General features: G+C 37.9%; 1 protein-coding gene across 7 annotated transcripts in view; it reads right to left on the bottom strand.

The window, feature by feature from the left end:
* Nucleotides 1–584: 584 nt before the first annotated feature.
* Nucleotides 585–18,619, bottom strand: part of LOC117406039 (zinc finger and BTB domain-containing protein 20) — a 146,529-nt gene continuing 128,494 nt past the window's right edge. For all 7 annotated transcript variants that reach the window (XM_059031087.1, XM_059031084.1, XM_059031082.1 and 4 more), the window contains 2 exons: nucleotides 8,177–9,793; nucleotides 585–6,176 (listed from right to left, as the gene is read on the bottom strand). In XM_059031087.1, the coding sequence (XP_058887070.1) occupies nucleotides 5,683–6,176; nucleotides 8,177–9,773 (2,091 nt within the window). In that variant the 5' untranslated portion in view covers nucleotides 9,774–9,793 and the 3' untranslated portion in view covers nucleotides 585–5,682. The remainder of the gene's footprint in view (nucleotides 6,177–8,176; nucleotides 9,794–18,619) is intronic.

Genomic DNA, 18,619 nt, shown 5'->3' with positions numbered 1-18,619 from the left:
TGCAAGAAAAATGTGTTTCAGTTAAAATATCAGAAATCGGTCGGTTTTTAGCTAATTCTACAAGAATACTGTAAAAAAAGCGATATATTCATGAGACACCTTTATGAAACAGAATAACATACAGTAATCTTTATTCTCTACTGTTTGCATTATTATTATTATTTTTTTTTATTTATTTTTTTTTTACCTCAGTTATGCACACAAACTGACAATGACATCATAAACTGAAATGCTTCAAACTCTCTGAAATAATTCCTGACCAGGAAGGATAACAGAAGAATAAATCTTGAGTTTCAGTTTCATTATTATTCAACTTCTATACTGGTACAGAAAACCTGTAAAATTAAAGGATGAAAGCTGTCCTGCAACATTCTGTCAGGGCTCTTTTTCAAAATTCTAGTTTTTAGATCTTGGATCTACTTAACGCATGTAGTCCGCTCTGGGCTAAACCTGACGACCACATTTATCTGTGTAAGTATAGTTTGGTGCTACAGTCACTACTCAACTCCAACCTTACTTCTCTGCACCTTTCAGATAACTACATTTACTATTTTAAAAACAACAGCAAAAAATAATTGATTGGATTTAATAAAACATTTTTTTTTTTTTTACTTTTTTTTTTTTTTTTACTTATTACAGTGCTTGCTTGCATCTGGCCAAACAAACTAGATTTAGAGAAAAAAACTAAAAAAAACTAAAATAAAAAAAGACATTGGCTTACATACATCTTGTGAGCTTCGTTTTTTTGAAGAAATGTTATAATATCTGCTGTAGTGTATGGTGAATATTCACTGTAGTATATTTGGCCTACTTTTACTCTTTACATACATATGACAACAATCGGCAATACTGAAGAGACAAAGGAAGTTACTGGACTCAATATCATATCTGGTTGTTGATCACTTTTAGTGAATCTATATTAAGAAAATATATAAGGCATATATATATTACATGTGTTCTATTAACAAATACTGTATCTGTACAGTTGCTGTTACATAGTAAGCTAGGTTATATAATCTCCTTCCATAGGATATTACTCGTCCATCAGAATTAAACAGGCTTTTTAACAGTTACTAAAATAAAAAATAATTTGGGATCGAAATCATTTGTGTGTTTCTAATTTGGTCAGTATCCTCTTATGAAAAGAATCTGTTTTGTTTCACGCAAAGAAAACAGTTGAAGGCATGAAAATGTTTCATTCTGTGGAGTCCTGGCCTACAAGAAGTGATAGCTGATGTGAATAATTGTTGATTTTACTGTACATGTGGTTGTGTTTTTTTTTGTTTAAATTGATTTTTTTCTTTGAAGGATTAGTCCAAAAACATGTTACTGGTAGTAAACACTGAATTATGTCATTTGAATTCCTGCCACTAATTGCATTTAAATCACTGATTTAAATAATAATTGAATGTGTATTAAAACAATTCAGGAAACAACACCTTCAGGCCAAGAAACGTACCAAGATATTTGAGTTTGAAGCAAACTGAGATCTCACCTGCATTATATGAGCTAGTACACTACCAGCAACATCAAGACTGATTCTACCAAACTTGTCAAATTTTGTTCAAATAGTCAGTATTCCAGGTGTTACTTAACAAACAATAGAAATTTATGCTGTTGTAGAAAACACAGTACTGGTTCAAGATTAATATATTTAATGGGTTATATGCAAAGAACTGTTAATTCTACTAATACTCAAATGAACATTTGCAATTGCTGAAATCTTTTAATAAAGGGATGCTGAATTAGTATTTACATTTTTGTTCAATACTGTGGGTTCTTAGATTTTATTATCATTTAAATAGATTGGCTGGCTTTAACAGTAAGGAAAGAGTCTTGTACACTGGGTGCTTTGAAACCTACTAATAGATAGACCGTGATCTTAATTGTTAAAATGATGTGCACTTTATTAACAGACAGGCTGTCCTGTCTGTTAATAAAGTACAATCAACAGCATCCGTTCCAAACCAGAAACAAAAGTAGCAAGATTGAGGCCAAAACTCTGACGATCTTAAAATGACATTCAAAACCTGTTGCTGCAGTTTAATGTTTAACCAAACCAGATAGTTTCTTTATTTATCAGGTATGGTGAGATTGAGTGAGCTATTGCCATACAAAGGGGACAGCCTCGGTTTGGCTTGAACAAACCCAATAAAGTCACGATATACAGGCCTTGAAGTAGCAAAGAGCTTCACCCTATGAATTCCAGTAAGAATGAGAAGCTGCAGTATTAGCATTTTACCTCCTGGTGCTAGTGAAAGTGATTCAACAGAAAGCCATGTCTATCCACACAAATGTTTATTCATAAAGAATTCTACTCAGTATTTAACAATTCTAAAAAGCAGTATTGCCATAAGAATCAAGGATACACTTTAAAATACACATACATTAGCTAAACTATACTGTTGTTACATTGTGTAATAATTGTACTTATAACACAATGGTATCATACCTCTGTTAAATGCATGTTGTTACTGTATGGAGTTTCATCCTCACAATCGCATTCTTGTGTTTTAAGTGCATGTAGTAAATATTAGTAAATCATAAAGACAGTGTAACTACGATACATGGGGTTTATGGACCTGTATTTTGTAGTGTATCCAAATTCTGAATTGAAACCCGACAAGATTCATTAAAGTAAGGCTGTCAGCACTGCTAATAAGAACCGATCTGCAATGAACTACAATTAAATGTCAGAAACACGTTTATGTTACGGTCTCAAATCGTTTGTGTACTATATGACGCTACATTTTTACATGGAGAATTTTATTTTAATGGTTTGCTTACAGACTAGATACGCAACAAGGGTTGAAATAAATTACAGAAAGCATTATTTGTGAGCTGTATTTCTTATTTTTAGAAAATATTCGCCATTCAAGAGTTATGTATTTTAAAAGACAAGTCTGGGAGTGGTTTGGTTTCCAGTCGCGTGGCTCATCATAATAAATTACTATTTGTTAAGTGGCATCAAGGAGGAGGCAGACTGTACTGCAGTATTTGCTTCTTGCACTGGACACCTGCACTGCACTGTGGAAAGGAAATTCAGCAATACAGGAAGAGAAGCCACTGTAATCACTGACCAAAAGACCGAATACATTTTATATAGATCACCTGGTACTGTATGCCGAAATAATCCTTTCAAAAACCATACTTGAAATTAAACAGCAGCTTCAACTGTGCACTTTTCAGTTTGTGTTCATGACATCTAAAATACACTACAAATCGTAGGAGGAACATCAACATTTCTTAACTTTCAAACAGTTGCTTTTTCAATTTAGAGTTACAGCCTTATCTCTTTTCTTCTACACAGTAAGAACTGCCCTAAGAAGCAATACATTGCTGGATAACAGAAAAAAAACACAAAAAAAAACACACACACACACACACACACAGAGTAGCAGAGTGAAATTAAAACGCTTGCGCTAACACTGCTCATGTAAATACACAGCGATAAATAATAAAACCAGGCTTAAAGACATCTAATTTGTTAATTATCAGGAAAGTAGGGTTCTCTTATACGCTCTTACTTCAAAAAACTAATGCCTACATATCGTACATGATAAATAATAAAATAAAAAACTACAATAACTCTGGTATCAGTAGTGCGCTTATTGGTTATATATTGGTTATAAGGAAAAGATGCAGTCTTCTCAAGTTTCTGGACAGATATTTATTTAAATATCCATAGATTTTCAGCTTTGCAAATTCTAATTTTTAGTTTCCAATATTGTAAAATTAGACTAGTTTTGTACTGTAGCCTACATTATTGACATGGTCGAATACTCAGATTGGTGCTGCAGCTAATGGCGTTTATCAGAAGCAGTGTTGCTTGGACTGAAACACGTCAACTCAAACCACCAGAGGAAAACTACACCAGTCACTGAAATCTGAACCGCTTCCCTAATCACTATCCATGTCTCACACTTATTTTGGGATGTATGGTGTTTCAATTCTTCTGAACTGGTGGTATATTTGTTGACTTGACTTGGAGCTCTGTATTAACAAGCATTTTTGTTTGATTGCTGTTACTTATTTTGCCTTGCATCTTACATAACATCTGTCATTTCTGTCAGGACAATTTGCATGTGCTGTTGGAGCCATCAGGTGGTGCTAACGTATCAGGAGTAGTGCATTTTCATTTCAACCACCTGCTGCACTTACACGGCAGTGCAATGATTATTGCTGACAGGAAACACAACAGTTTAAAAAGGCAAAGACTTGTTTTTTTGTTCACACACGTCCTGGCGGTGCTAAGCTGGCGCTCCTGCGGGTTAGGAAGGCTAAACCAGCAGGGGATGTTTTTCCTCATCGTGCTACAGCGGACCCTACTGGCAAGGCGCCTGGTGAACTAAGACAGACACCTGCAGCACTGTTAGCTCACTGGCTTGGTCGTGGGATTGAAGGGCACCCACTGAACCTTCAGTTTTCCTGAGCTGTGTGCAGAATTGCTGCGATGCAGGGGATTAGACATTCTAAATTGTGGAGAAAATATCGTGGGTAAAATAACTGGGCAGTCTAAATTTCTCAAAAAAATAAATAAAAACCTACTAATGCTTAAATCTAACCTAATCCAATCTATTATTACTGTGATCTTTGTCCCTGGTAGAAAAAAAAAATGTTGATTGAAAGAGCAGCCGAGAACAGCGTGAAGCAAGTTAGTTAAAATAAACAGGAGCAGCAATCAAAAGTGACAGCATGCCAGGCAGCATACACAAGTCTAAAGCTGTCACGACCACAACATTAATATGCTAAAAAAATAAAATAATAAAAACAAAACATATAACCTTCCTTTTTCAATTTTTTCTTTTAACTCACATTTTCTAACTGGAAGAGGTCAAACAGCCCTAACAGTCTTCTAAAATATTAGTGGCAGTGTATGCAAAAAAACAAAACAAAACCAAAAAAAATCTTTAACAATCTTACATTTTTGCCTAAATACTGTTGTATAAAAACACACCTCTATTTAGTAAACTTTATCTGAACCATCAAACATGTATGAAAAACACAACTTTTCATCTTTCCTTTATCCTCAATTAATAAGTAACATGTTCACACAATTAAGTAATAATTGTCTTGTACCTAACGACAGCTGCATTTTAATCCCTCTATACCATTAGCCAGCTGGATGCAGGAGTACAATAAATAATAACCCAGTGTCATTCTGATAACGCTCCTCTTCTCATCATATATATAAAAGGCAAACTTGTGACCATCATTACTTTAGAAAGGAAACTAAGTACAAACCAAGTACTTTTCAAGAGGCCTGTATACCACAGTTAGCTTGGACTTTTATAGCATCCAAAAAGGTCTTAAATGGGAAAAAAATAAATCATATATTTTTTTTATTTTACTGTATGTATATACGTGTTTGCTTTTTTAGAGATAGTAGGCCTTTTGTAGTGTTCAACACATAAACCACTTTAAGAAGAAAGGATACATTTAGAGGCCTGTAGCCAGGATCCAGCCAGTGGACCACTAACAAACTACATAGCCTTAAGGCCACCATCTTTTTTTTTTTTTTTTTTCTTCTTCTAAGAATACCAACAAATCTTGTCTCTGGGTAACTTAATGTGCCAGTGTCTATAACTCATAACTCTTCATGCCCCAAATAAGAAAAAAAAAATTCTAGTGCCATTTTCTTTTTTTTTTCTCAAGAGGTTTTTTTTTTTTTTTTTTTTTTACTTATCCATCCGAGACATGCATCCGCATGTGGTCGTTGAACAGCTCAATTTGGTCGAACTTGGCAGGGCAGACTGAGCACACGTAGGTGGTCCCCTCTTGGCAGCCTGCTTCAGCTGCAACTCCAACTCCCTCTTCCACTCCTACACTAGCGCCCCCGGTCCTGACGGTGCCAGCCAAAGCTCCGGGTTCAGGCTTAAGGACGGGAACTGAGACAGGGACTGCCACAGGGCCTCCACTGCCTGTGCTGTGCAGGGCCATATGTCTCTCAAGCAGGGTCTTGTGGGAGAACCTCTTCTTGCAGACGTAGCACTCGTAGGACTTCTCGCCGCGGTGGAGACGCATGTGAACGTTCAGGGAGCTCTTCTGAGTGAAGCGCTTGTTGCAGATGCTGCACTGGTACGCCCGCACCCCTGTGTGCGTCACCATGTGTTTTATAAGGTAATCCTTCAAGGAAAAAGAACGCCAACAGATGCTGCACTGGTGTGGTTTCTCACCTAAAAACACAGAATTCACATTCATTACAAAACAAAAAAAAAACTATTACATCCAAACAACTGATGAAACATTTGTAAAAAAATAAATAATAATAATTATTAAAAAAAGAAAAAAAACACCAAAAATAAGAAAAGATAAATGCAAAATGTTTTTTCCTCAAGCAGACCAGGTTTATTGAAGTAATTCCCTTTAAACTCCAATGTAAATTTCTTCCTGATATGACCTATGGAATAGATCTCTACCTGTTGTGATCCTGCAGGAAGAAGAAAACATTTTCAATCACCATAACAAAAGACCCTAGGCTATACTGTACAGCTATGGCCAAAAGTTTTGCATTAGAATTAAGAAACTATATGAACATAATTTAGATCTTGTATTTAACGTCATATAAATCAAAGAAACTACAAAAATCTACTAGAAGTCATAATGGTAGTACAGTATTTTATTTCAATTCTTGTCAGTTTTTCTTTAAGAATATGGAAAACTACAAAGCAGTATGTAATTCAATATGTCAACATAACATTATTCAGCAAGTTTAATTCGATTTTATGAAGCACAATGAGTTAATTCTATAGGGTGATGCAAAACTTTTGGCCATATCTGTATGTTTTTTAGACCACGGAAATTTGATTTTCTTACTCCATTGGTGTGACCAGCAACAGGTTGAGAGTTACTTCCAAGGTCAAGATCAAGAGACAATAAATTATTCCAGTACCTTAATGTCTGGAAAGTAAGCATCTGTGAAATTAAGAAACCATATGGGACTAACTGTATTTATCGCAAAGACAATTCTTAATGTGGCAGATGTCTTTGAGTTACAGATCTTTCATCATCTAAGGCACTTTCCTCTGACTCAAGATCAACATTCAAATGGCGACACATATTTTCACATTTAACATAACAATTACATTTTTGTAAATTAAAGGATTAAAAAGGGTGTGCATTTGTTTATAAAACAATTAAATTAAATAAAAACTGTATGAGGCAGTTTCACTAGACATACTGAACTATACTTGTGCTACTCTGTAATAAACACTTATTATAACTTATAAAACATTCTTTGTGTCTTTTGAATTGTTTAACAATCATATGGATGGCAGTCATTATTTTCTGAGAACTACTCAAAACTTGACATTTAGAGGAAACACACTGTTACTATAAAGATTTGAGTTAAACCTGCCTTTATTTTCTTATTTTTTTATTGCCTGAAGAAATGCAAGAGCTTGGCACTTACTCTTCTTGCAGTCCCATGACTGTCTGAGAGAAAAGACAGAGCCTAGTATTAATGTCTAATCGGGTCCAGTCTCTGTCAGACATTTAGGACACTTTTATGCAACGACATTACTAACAATATACTGTTCATTTCTGAAAGTCATGGGAGCCAGGAAGTGCTGATGCCAAGTTCCACCCAGAAATGGTCTTGAATCAGCTTTCCTTGATATATTTTGAAAGCCTTACCAGATATAGCTACATGTATTTTATGACTAATTTTACCATCAGAGATGCATGACCTGATGTCATGCTGTTTGTTTCATGAAGTCAGCCATTTGTTTGTGTCACAACATGTATATGCAATTTTATATAATCTGCTAGTCTACATAGCTTAGTATAACGCAATATAACAAATGTTGTGTACCATTTACATGTCTGAGTAAGTAGTTCAATATGCTTTTGAGTTATTCACCTGTAATAACATGAATACAACTATTTACAAATGGTGCACATTTGAATCTCTCTGAACCAGCAAGAAAATAAACAAAACTAAAACGTGTTAGCTTATTAAATCTACCTTGGGACTTCACCAGCAGAAACCAGAAATTAAGCCAATTAACCCAGCCTGGGGCATTTCTATGGTTAAATTGGTATCTCCAGCTCTACTGGTTTTGCAAATGCAGATACCTGATGTACAGAACATAACGGTTTTGTGTACGAAATGCAAACATGTAAAACTGCACTAGTCTGACATTAAACACATGCAAAGTGATTTAGCAATACTAACCTGTGTGTACAAACATGTGTTTGACGTAGTTCTGTTTCGCAGTGAATGTCTTGGTGCAGAGTGCACACTCATAGGGCTTCTTCTCTCCTTGGCCACTTGCTGTGCTCTGCCCAGCTTGCTGCCCCGGGGGCTGCTGTGCAGACAGCGGGGTGGAGAAGGGGGGCAAGCTGGGTGGCGGAACAGTCAGAAACTGGGGCTGCTGGCCAGCCAGGGGCTGCGGCAAGCTGAACAAGAAGGGCTTGTTGCTGCCCGCCGACTGTGTGGCGAACAGGGTTGGCAGGTAAGTGTTTCCAGCAGTGCCAATTACCTGTGAGTTGCTGGTCAGGGTCAGCGGCATTCTCAAGTTGCTGGTGAGGCCATCGAGCTGGCGAAGGTAAAGCTGGGTGCTGGGCACCTGCTTTGATATCATGGGATTGGCTACAGGCTGTAGAGATCCCTTCTCGCTCACCATGGTAACGTCCCCCCCGCTCTGAGACTCCCCTGTGTCGGCATCAACATCGTTCATCTGCTCAGGTGAGGAGTCGTCATTGACTTCTACCTGCTGTGTGTGTTCGGTCAGTTCAGTTTGTTCTGTTTGCGTGATGTCCTGGTGGCCTTCTCTGCCGAAGACAGTCATGTAGTGCTGCTCCACAGAGTCAGGCTCAGTCCCAATGGAGGAGCTCACTCCAGAGTCGAAGCTCTCTCCTTTGGGCTCACTCTCTGTACCCTCTGCCTGATCTGTGTCTTCAGTGCATTCTTCAGATTCGTTACGCTCCAAGACCTGTGTCCTCTGTTGATGGTAGTAGTCATAGTCGTCCTCTACCTCCTGCTTAATGTGCGTGTTTCCCGACATGGTCTGGATGCGGACTGGACGGGGCTGCTTGCGGCAGTGGGTGGTTTCTGAGGTGGAGAGGTACCTCTCCATCTGCTGTGTTCTTTCGTGGATGCGGGTGATCCAGGCAGGCTCTTGCACGTGCTGGTCTTTTTGGAGTGCCAGAGACGTTTCGTAGTTACCTACTATCGCCCCTCCATAATACGACTGCTCTCCTGTGCCATTCTGCATGGAGATCCCGGGACAGGTGTACAAGGACGTGTAGATCCGGTCCAAGCTATGCTGAGAGTGAGGTTGCATGTAACCAGATTCGGCATCACTGCTGGGCCCAGAGGTGCCAGATTCCGGTGTTCCCCTGGGCGTCTCCTGGCCCGAGTCCCCAGGGATCAGGGGGTACCCCCTGGCCCCAGTGCCCCCGGTCTGTGAGACGATGCGCGTGCATTCGTCAATGACAGTCTTAATCTGCAATATGCTGGCTGCCGTGAGGATCTGCAGGGCCTCGGACTGGGACACTCGCAGCACTCCACTGTACATGAAGTCAATGAGCTTCTGGATGGACTGCACCGAGACCACTGAGGGAATCTCAATGTCGCTGTAGCCCAAAAGGAGCTTGTCCTGGAAGAAGGGGCTCCCAGCAGCCAGCACACAGCGGTGGGCACGCAGCATGCTTCCATGGATCCGAACTGTCACGTCACAGAAGTGGCCACGGTTGCGCTGCTCATTGAGGGTCTCAAGTACAGAGTTGCTGAAGTTGTGGAGGTTGATGCTGTGAATGCGCTCGGTCATCCCCTTGCAACTGATGTCACCTGGCACAAAAACAAATATGATTACTACCACATTACACATGGTAAGCCAAATAAACAACATTAACCTGTTTTAAGGAATTGGGATTAGGTAGATATATTTTTCAATTAAATAAGTAACATTCTGTTTCACATGCAAAATGTTATTAAAAAAAACAAAAAAAACAAAAAGCACTATGTTTTTGTGAATGTTTACAGGGGTTGTAGAAAAGCAAGCATTCAATTTGGATAAGGACCTGAAAAGAAGACTTAAATATTGAGCAGTTGAAACAGATCTGTTGAGAGGAGTGGTAGAACATCCCCAAATGCATGTACTTGATACGACAAAGAAGCTGTGATAAATCCAAAGGCGGACAGATTATATTTTAATAAAGAAAGCCTGTCTGTGCTAATTGTGTCAATCTGTCTGTCTGTCACACTCTGCATCAAATCTGCTTTAATGTGCTGACATGGCTCCCTTGTACTTTATGTACCGCTGGGGTTCTGGTTACAAGACAACTGGATATCTTTACAGCTACTTTAAAAATGTAAAAGCTGTGCATTTTAATCAATGTTTTTTTACAGACATGTTTTAAACATCACAACAGTCATCCCAGCAACATCCATCTCATATTTGCCTATGCTACGTACCAAAATTATGATCTGCATTCGATCTCCCAGTAATTGCTATGATTGGAGTTGATTCGAAGTGCAAATAGATCAAACACAGGATAGATACATTTAATTTGGAAGGTTTTACATCCTTAAAAACCTCTAAATCATACTTTTAAAGCTACAGTATCACTGAAAACTGAAACTAACCAACATATTACCTCTTATTAGCATTAGAAATATTATTACTAGCCCCACTTTAATTATGTTAACGAAATTTCACTTCACTGCTAGTATTTTATACTTCAGTTTGGAATAAGCAGATATTTGAGTTAAAATCCTTCCTGCTACCTAATCATTGAATGTGTTGTAGTTCAAATCCCAATGATTTAGCTGCAATCAGACCATGTGATCTACAGTCCATCTATAGCTTTATATCTAAAAAATTTGCATATCTGAAATGAATACATACTGAAAAACAGGTGGAAAATAATATACGCAAGAAAAGTAATAATGTTAATACAGCTAAGAGGTGATTTTAAAAGCATTGGTTAGCACTCCAGCTAAATCCAAATTAACTTGTGTAACTAGCAAGATCAATTAAAATATGGATGGAAAATTGTATATTTAAATATCATTTTCACATTTTCTTTAGCAAGGAAAAGCATTCCTGGTAACAGAGGGTCATGCACCTTCTCAGCCGAATGCACAGAGCTACTGCAGCTTACTGTATCAATGTTACTGTTCAATCTAGTTAAACTGCAGCTTCTGAATGAGGTGTCATTTTTGGTGGCAGTTTTATGATACTGACTTACATCCACTGAGGCCGTCAGTGAACCTGACGTCTGGCCTCACTGCTTGCAACAGATATTACGTTGTCAGCATTTTGAATTTCAGTCACCTCAAGAACAGGTTGAGCTGTCTGAGGTCAAAGATCGGTCTGAGGCCGCCATCCCATTTCATCTCCAGGATGTACCTAAAGCCCTCCCTCTCATCAAGAGGATGTACGATGGCCTGTTTTTGTAACAGGGCTGACACCTCCTGAGACACTAAGATATGGTCTTGTGGATTCATGACCGTTGTTTTGGTCACGTCCCGAAAGGGGAGAGTGCCATGTTGGAACTATATAGAGCAGCCAGTCTGAATGGTAGTGAGCACCCAGGTGTCCAGGGTGCATAACTGCTAGTAGTCCAGATGAGTCTGGAGAGAATGGCCTTGGACCTGTGGCAGCAAAGCCCTAGGGCTGTTAGTTAGAAGGGGGCGCTGCCACATTTTTGGGCTCAGAACGGTGATTGTTGTTGTTACACCCCGTAAGCGAAGGGTCTAAGAAGCTGTTTGACGCAGTCGTTTTTGTGGAAACTGTGGCAGAATGTGCCGACTTCAGGGGCTGTGGAGGCAAGCGGGTTGCGTGCAGAAAAGTGAAATGTACTGTGGAGGCCTCTGGCAAGAAGCCGCAGCTTGCACCAGCAATTTGATGCTCCTGCTAGCAGCCTTCGCTAAAGAGCTGCATAAGACACTGGTCATGATCTGTCTCAGCCACAATTGCTTGCACAGAGCTACTCCAGCTTACAGTATCAATGTTACAGTTCTGTATTTAAACTGCAGCTTCTGAAAGAGGTGTCACTTATGGTGGCAGTTTTATATTCACTGAGGCTGTCAGGACACATTTGAAGTTGCATATGTCAGGAATCACTTCAGTAAATCTATCCTGGGTCAGGTATATTACAGGCCCCACAGATAACATGCGAGTGCTTTTCTTTTAAGGTTTAAAATCAATTTTCTATGCCTTATAACAGCTCCCATATCCACTGAGAAGCAAAAAAAAAAAAAAAAAAACATGTAGAAGTGAATATTAACTGTGGGGTTACAAATAATTTGGATACAACTTCCCTAATTATGATTCTTCAATTTACACAGAAATAAATTGCAACGTCAAGATTCAGTGCCTTCATTAAATAACAAGATCATTTTCAATCTATTCCTTTTCTGAGTTTGACTCTTGGGTGGAATTATTCCAAATGGCAAGAGTGATAGAGTGACAATGCATTCTGATGCAGCCACTTTAATTAAAATTGTATAGCCTATCCTGATTAATATTTTCTCTATGCAATTATTTACATCACAGTTGCTGCAGTGTCCAATAATAGGTAACCAAAATGCAAGCTGGAACATGATTACATTACCTAATGAAGACAGCGAACCCTGGCAATTTAAAGTCTACCTTCTGTTAAGACAATAATCAACTTTAAAAAAAAAAAAATGTAATCATATTTTAGCATTTCAGAGGCTGCAGGACTGGAAACGAATGTATATAGAAAGCATCTGTCTTTATTAGGCAACCACTACAGACATCACTCTGAGCTGAACTGAGCTTATGACAGGGGGTATTTAATCCATGCTGGGCTAATGGATTGATATCTCCCTCCAGCCATGCAATGACCTGCAATCCTGCTACGTTAGGTTATATATCATAACCCTGGTTCCCCGAAACAGAAATGTTATCCATTACCTCTGTGTAGCCCGATTTTCCTAAACATGTATGTCAATGCTTCTAGTAGAGCCACCTCTGTGTCAGGCATCCCTGCCCCAGAGAGGATATAGTGCTGCAAACACCATTTTCTATTCTGGCCCGCTGTGTGGGAGTGAACGCAGCGGCCTCGCAAGGTAATGGATAACATTTCTATTTCAGGGAACTGGTATGATATATAACCTAACGTTCCCTTTCACGTGCAAAATGTTATTGCATTACCGATTGGGATAGTATACCAAAGCTATCGCAAGTGCAGGACTTTTGAGGATCTATGACATATAGTCCATTGGACATAAGTGTGGGAAGAACCTGCACTTCAGTATGCATGCTGTAAAGGCTGGGCTGAGTGGCTTCCCTTAGCACTTTGATATAAAAAATCCAAGATTTTAAGGGTTCTATGACAAATATACTATAAAACTAGATAAAATGTGTGGGGTAAACCCATACTATGGTGTATGTGCATCAAATGGTAGACTGAGTGGCTGCTCTTAGCACTCTGGTCCCAAAGCCAGGGTATTGGGGATCTATGACAGTCAGGTCCATATGGATAAAACTTACCGTCTCCTTTATTGTGCCAGTAATGCATTTAACATGACAGTATATCATCGGGTGATGCCTAAATGCCTTTTACTGTCAAAACACATCCCTCATTGTGATGTTAGAATAACGTGCCCTTAGAGAGCAATTTTCTCATTAAAATATTATTTGTCCTATTCATAAATCTGTATTGTGCCGTTAAACTGACCCTTACCGGCATTATTAAATTGACATGTGACTCAGACCAGGCGGAGAATGAGATGCGTCTAAACGGTATAATTTCCTAGCATAATTTCTGCATTTTGGAACATGTATTTAAGCCAATAACAATAATAAAAACGTTTAACTATCCAATAATGACATACTTTAAGTATTTTGATATTTGTAACACATTCATTAAATTGCATTGTTAACTTGTCTGAACCGGATAGGCTGCTTACTGGTTGGAAAACATTAACCACATTTGTAGCCTATTTATTTAGTTGAGAAAATGTCAAGCTTCGGTGTGATTGTGTGGGCTGGACACCAAGATATCTTGGAAACTTATCCTCCCAGAAGAGTGAGAAGAGCCGCATATTTGAGCTGTGAGTTGCTTTGGATTACTCTGATGATTCATAGCAGGTATCGATTTAACAGTAGCACAGTTACTCAACTTGAACATGAATTGAAGTTGAACTGCTAGAATCAAGGCTGCCATCGTATTAATGAAAGTTAAAAACTCAGTGCATGGTTTGGATTCTGATGTTAGCGAGTTTTGCAGGTATTAAAAAAACACCAAAAAACAGTTTGTCATTCCTATCACTGTCCGTGCGCACAAAGCTAGTACTCAGCTTTACATATTTTTCATAGCAGTCCATCTACCGATACGATAGAGGCAGCTCAAGTCATTTTAAAGTAAATTATACGTTATAACAAGCCCCCCCCGAGACGCACGTGTGTTTATTATTTACAGCTACAGACAAAGGTTTTGCATCACCCTACAGCATTAACACATTTTGCTTCATAAAGTCAAATGAAACCTGCTGAATAATGTTATGTTAACATATTGAATTACATACCGTTTTGTAGTTTTCCATATACTTAACGAAAAACTGGTAGACTTTTGCGAAATCATTTTGTAGTTTCTTTGATTACATGATGTTAAATAAAATAACTAAATTGTGTCTATATATATATATATATATATATATATATATATATATATATATATATATATATATATACACACACACACACACATATTATGTCTCAATCCTAATTCTAGGTGATGCTAAACTTTTGGCCATAGCTATATATTGAAAAATACATATTATTATAAAATGGGATTATTAGTTTGTTCAATAAGTTGTATTTTAGTAACTTCAAATAAACTGCAAGGAATATGTAGCGTTTTCTAATATAGTTTCGCTATTAAAGCTAGCAGTATTGTTTAACAGGCAGGATTTTCAATCTAGCTGTATGTCTTAGTTTAAAATAAGGTTTTTGTTTGGTAAGGAGTACTGTTTGAGAAACAGATTTGAGATGTATTATATTGTATGCATTGTATTTTAATTAATTGTGCAGGTATCTGCAAACTGACTACAGTACAGTAACAAATAAAAGCGTAGGCTATTTTTTCTGCCATTTAACAATTCACTGTATTTTAGTGTAACCGTGCGGAGCTGTCTTTATGTGCATTTGTAATTCAAACTAAAGTTTTAAACAGGAGAAAATAAATGGAGTTTGCTGACGCTAGTGCCTTCTATACTTTATTGTGCGCTGGCTTACTACTGTGAAGTATGTGGACCTGTGTCACACAATCAATTTAAACTGGCGACATTAATCATTGGCAGACTTCAGTGGCTTAGGAACAAAGTAGTGAACACTGTTAATGAACAGAGGAAGAACCATTATTTAGTCAAGATACACGTTAAGTACCATTAATAGGTTGTTAATTAGAGATACAAATCCATTACAATAAAAGTTGCATATTGCATGTAAAGGACTTGCAAGAGGTTATGCAGCAAATGCATTATAAAAATGAACTGCCTCAAAAAGGTACTGCCCTTCAATCAATATGGTGGAATGGCGAGGCTTGAAGCTGCTGCTGCTCAGCAGTACAGTATTTACTTACACATTATTTATAATGAAGGACAAAAACTTTTCACTGACCTTGAACAAAATGAATAGATATATTGAATAAATATATATTGTGGTGGGTGTGCCTGCGCTACCGTAACACAGGGGTTTATAGGACCATGGGGAGAAATTGATGGTGCCCATTTTGGAACTATACATGGAAGGTCAAACAACTGGACACAGGGGCAGCTGGTTAAGCTGCTAGTGGTATAAAAGGCAGAAGAAATGTTTGTTTAGAGCAGTGGTACTCAGCTCTGGCCCTCAAAATTCAATCCAGTCCAGGTTTTTACTCCAGGATATAATGTAGTTAATTGAAGCTGCTAATAGGCAATTAACTTATATAGGACCTGGCTGGAATAAAGACCAGGACTGGAATTGATCTCAAGGACCAGAGTTGAGTACCACGGGTTTAGAGAGAGAGGATTGAGTAAGAGCAGTGTATCTCAATCCTGGTCCTGGAGACCCACTGTCCTGCTGGTTTTTGATCCAACCAAGCTCTCAAATTACTTAAATGAAGCCTTAAATTAACTAATAATTAGCTGAATTTAACTTTAAATTGTTTAGATTACAAAAAGTTGGAGAATTCAAGTTCCTTATATAATTTTATATTTAACTTGGAACCTCCAACTGTTTAAAATAATTAAAAAGCACTTATTAGGCAAATTATAGTTCAATTAAGGGGTTCAATTAAGTAATTGAGAGCTTGGTTGGAACAAAAATCAGCAGGACAGTGGGTTCCCAGGACCAGGGTTGAGAAGCACTGAGTAAGAGTGTGGAGCAGAGAGCAGAACTAGAGGAAAAACATAGTGATAGCCGTAGCTTGGGTTTGTTTATTTTGAATAGTTTGGTAGTGTTTTGTTTTAACCATTGATTTGTTCCTGTGTTTGTTTATTTGTTATTATTAAAAGTGTGCAAACCTGGCAAAGCTATATAATCTGACTGTTACCTCGTTTCCACGATTACTATTTCCCTACCGTGTCAGCATGGTAGTTAAACAGCATAGTACTGGAAGTATGCCAAGTTGTCCCCACGAAATATATAAATCTGTGTAGATAACAGAAATGACGCAATACGTACAATGGTAACCATGGTAACACATGGTATTGAAGGCACGTCAAGATGGATATGTTTAATCGTCCTGGAGGGCTGGTGTTTTGTTTTGTTTTTTAAGTGACGGTTTTAATTTTTTTTGTATTAAAAACACTTATAGGGAAAACATTCGTAAAAAACAACGTAAAGCCCGCTACAGAAGATTTACACTACCACTCAGAACAATATTAAAAGTTATATAAAGTTATATTGTAAATTCACATTGGTTTTGCATAAACACTCTTTGACAATAAAGTTTTGTTTAAATTTAATTATTGATCTTATTTACAGAAAATGTATGAATTATTGAACCATTGAACTTCATGAACAAAAAATGAAAATGACCGAAAGCAGAATAAAAATATCAATGAACTATGTACATGGAAAGCAGCAGACTCACGGACAGTATAGCGTGACAGCAAACCTTTCTGCTACAAGCAAATCTACAAATAATTGCCGGTTTTCAGCTGCTGCAAATCTGTAACTTTCCCTCTATCTCTCTTCCATTTCAATATAAGCCTTGTGAATGGCCAAAATGCTTTTTTTTTTTTTTTTCACAGCACTGGGAAACATGTATTTCTATTCTGGTAGGCTAGTGAGATAAAGTGACACTTATGTTCCTAACGGTGTTATTCATTTGCTTTTGGATGTTACATTCTCAGCATGTTTTAATCAGTGTTTTTTTTATTATTTTAAAATCCTCCCACAGAGTTCTTTGTTTTTTTCCTGACACTTTTTCCGTTTCGTTACAACCCCCTGGCTCTGGCCGTGCCGTGCCAGTATCAGCTATGAAAGGATGCTGGCACGGCATGGTGCTGACACGCCAGGGAACCATATGGGTCTTTACAAAAATCATACACACACACACACACACACACACACACACACACACACACACACACACACACACACACACACACACACACACACAGTACATATGCAAAGTGTTTATTTTTTTAAATGTATAATATACAGTGGTGCCCATATTGACAACTTATATTAATTTCATACAAAAAATGATATATTTTAACACTGGGAGTGGAAACATCAGGTCCATTGCCCAGACTTCAGTCTCCAGTTCTGAATTCACCTGAGCATTACTGGATCCTAATGAAGAGAGCATTGAATTGCTCAGAAAAGTAGCAAAATATATCCCAGACTTGTACAATACATGCTACTGTATGTCAGGTCATCCAGAAGCTGTGTGAGGCCACATTTAAATACACAGGATGGGTGTCAGTACTTATGTGTGATATTCTTCACTAAAAGTGTTACTGCTCATTTTATATTTTAGATCAACAGTAAAAAAAAATGTGTACAGTCATTGAAAACTGAAAGCATTAGTAATAACAGCACATTCAGGCAGCTAAACGATTTACGTCATTTCTGAAACCTCACGGTGTCAATATTTATGGGCACCACTATCCTTGTCTAATTGGCCTTCCATTTAAATTATTTTTATGTCCCAGTGCAAATATAACTAATGGGAGTTTAGTAGAACCAGCCACTGACCGATGTTGTAATTGTGGTTTCTGTTTTTTTTTTTCAAGTTCCTTAAAGGGAAAGTCAAATCCTAGTTGTCTGCATACCCATTCTACAAAAGCCTTAAAGGAAACTATGTATATCGTCGCCCCCTGCCCTGTTAAATGCTGTAACCAACAAAATGTTGAAGTGAACAGGCCGCAGGCTTTCATTTGTACTAAGAGCCGAGACCTGCAGTTTTTTTTTCTCTGCTACTGACTGTTACTTTTGCCTCTAAATGGGCCGCCACACTCCTGGGGAATGGGCAGACCTACAGAGCGGGAGTCTGCATTATTAAAGACCAAAGAGCATGACAATTACATTTTAATGTTTTAATCAGTCCTTAACCTTTATTGCTCCTGTGGTTTCTGGTTCTGTTTTCCTGCATTTATTGTATTTCGACCAAAAAAACCAAAAAAAAAAAAAAAAAAAAAAACACACAG

Source organism: Acipenser ruthenus, chromosome 9, assembly GCF_902713425.1.
Source record: "Acipenser ruthenus chromosome 9, fAciRut3.2 maternal haplotype, whole genome shotgun sequence".
Taxonomy (NCBI): domain Eukaryota; kingdom Metazoa; phylum Chordata; class Actinopteri; order Acipenseriformes; family Acipenseridae; genus Acipenser; species Acipenser ruthenus.
The sequence above is the reverse complement of the archived record's forward strand: the minus strand, read 5'-3'. Positions and strand labels throughout refer to the sequence as shown.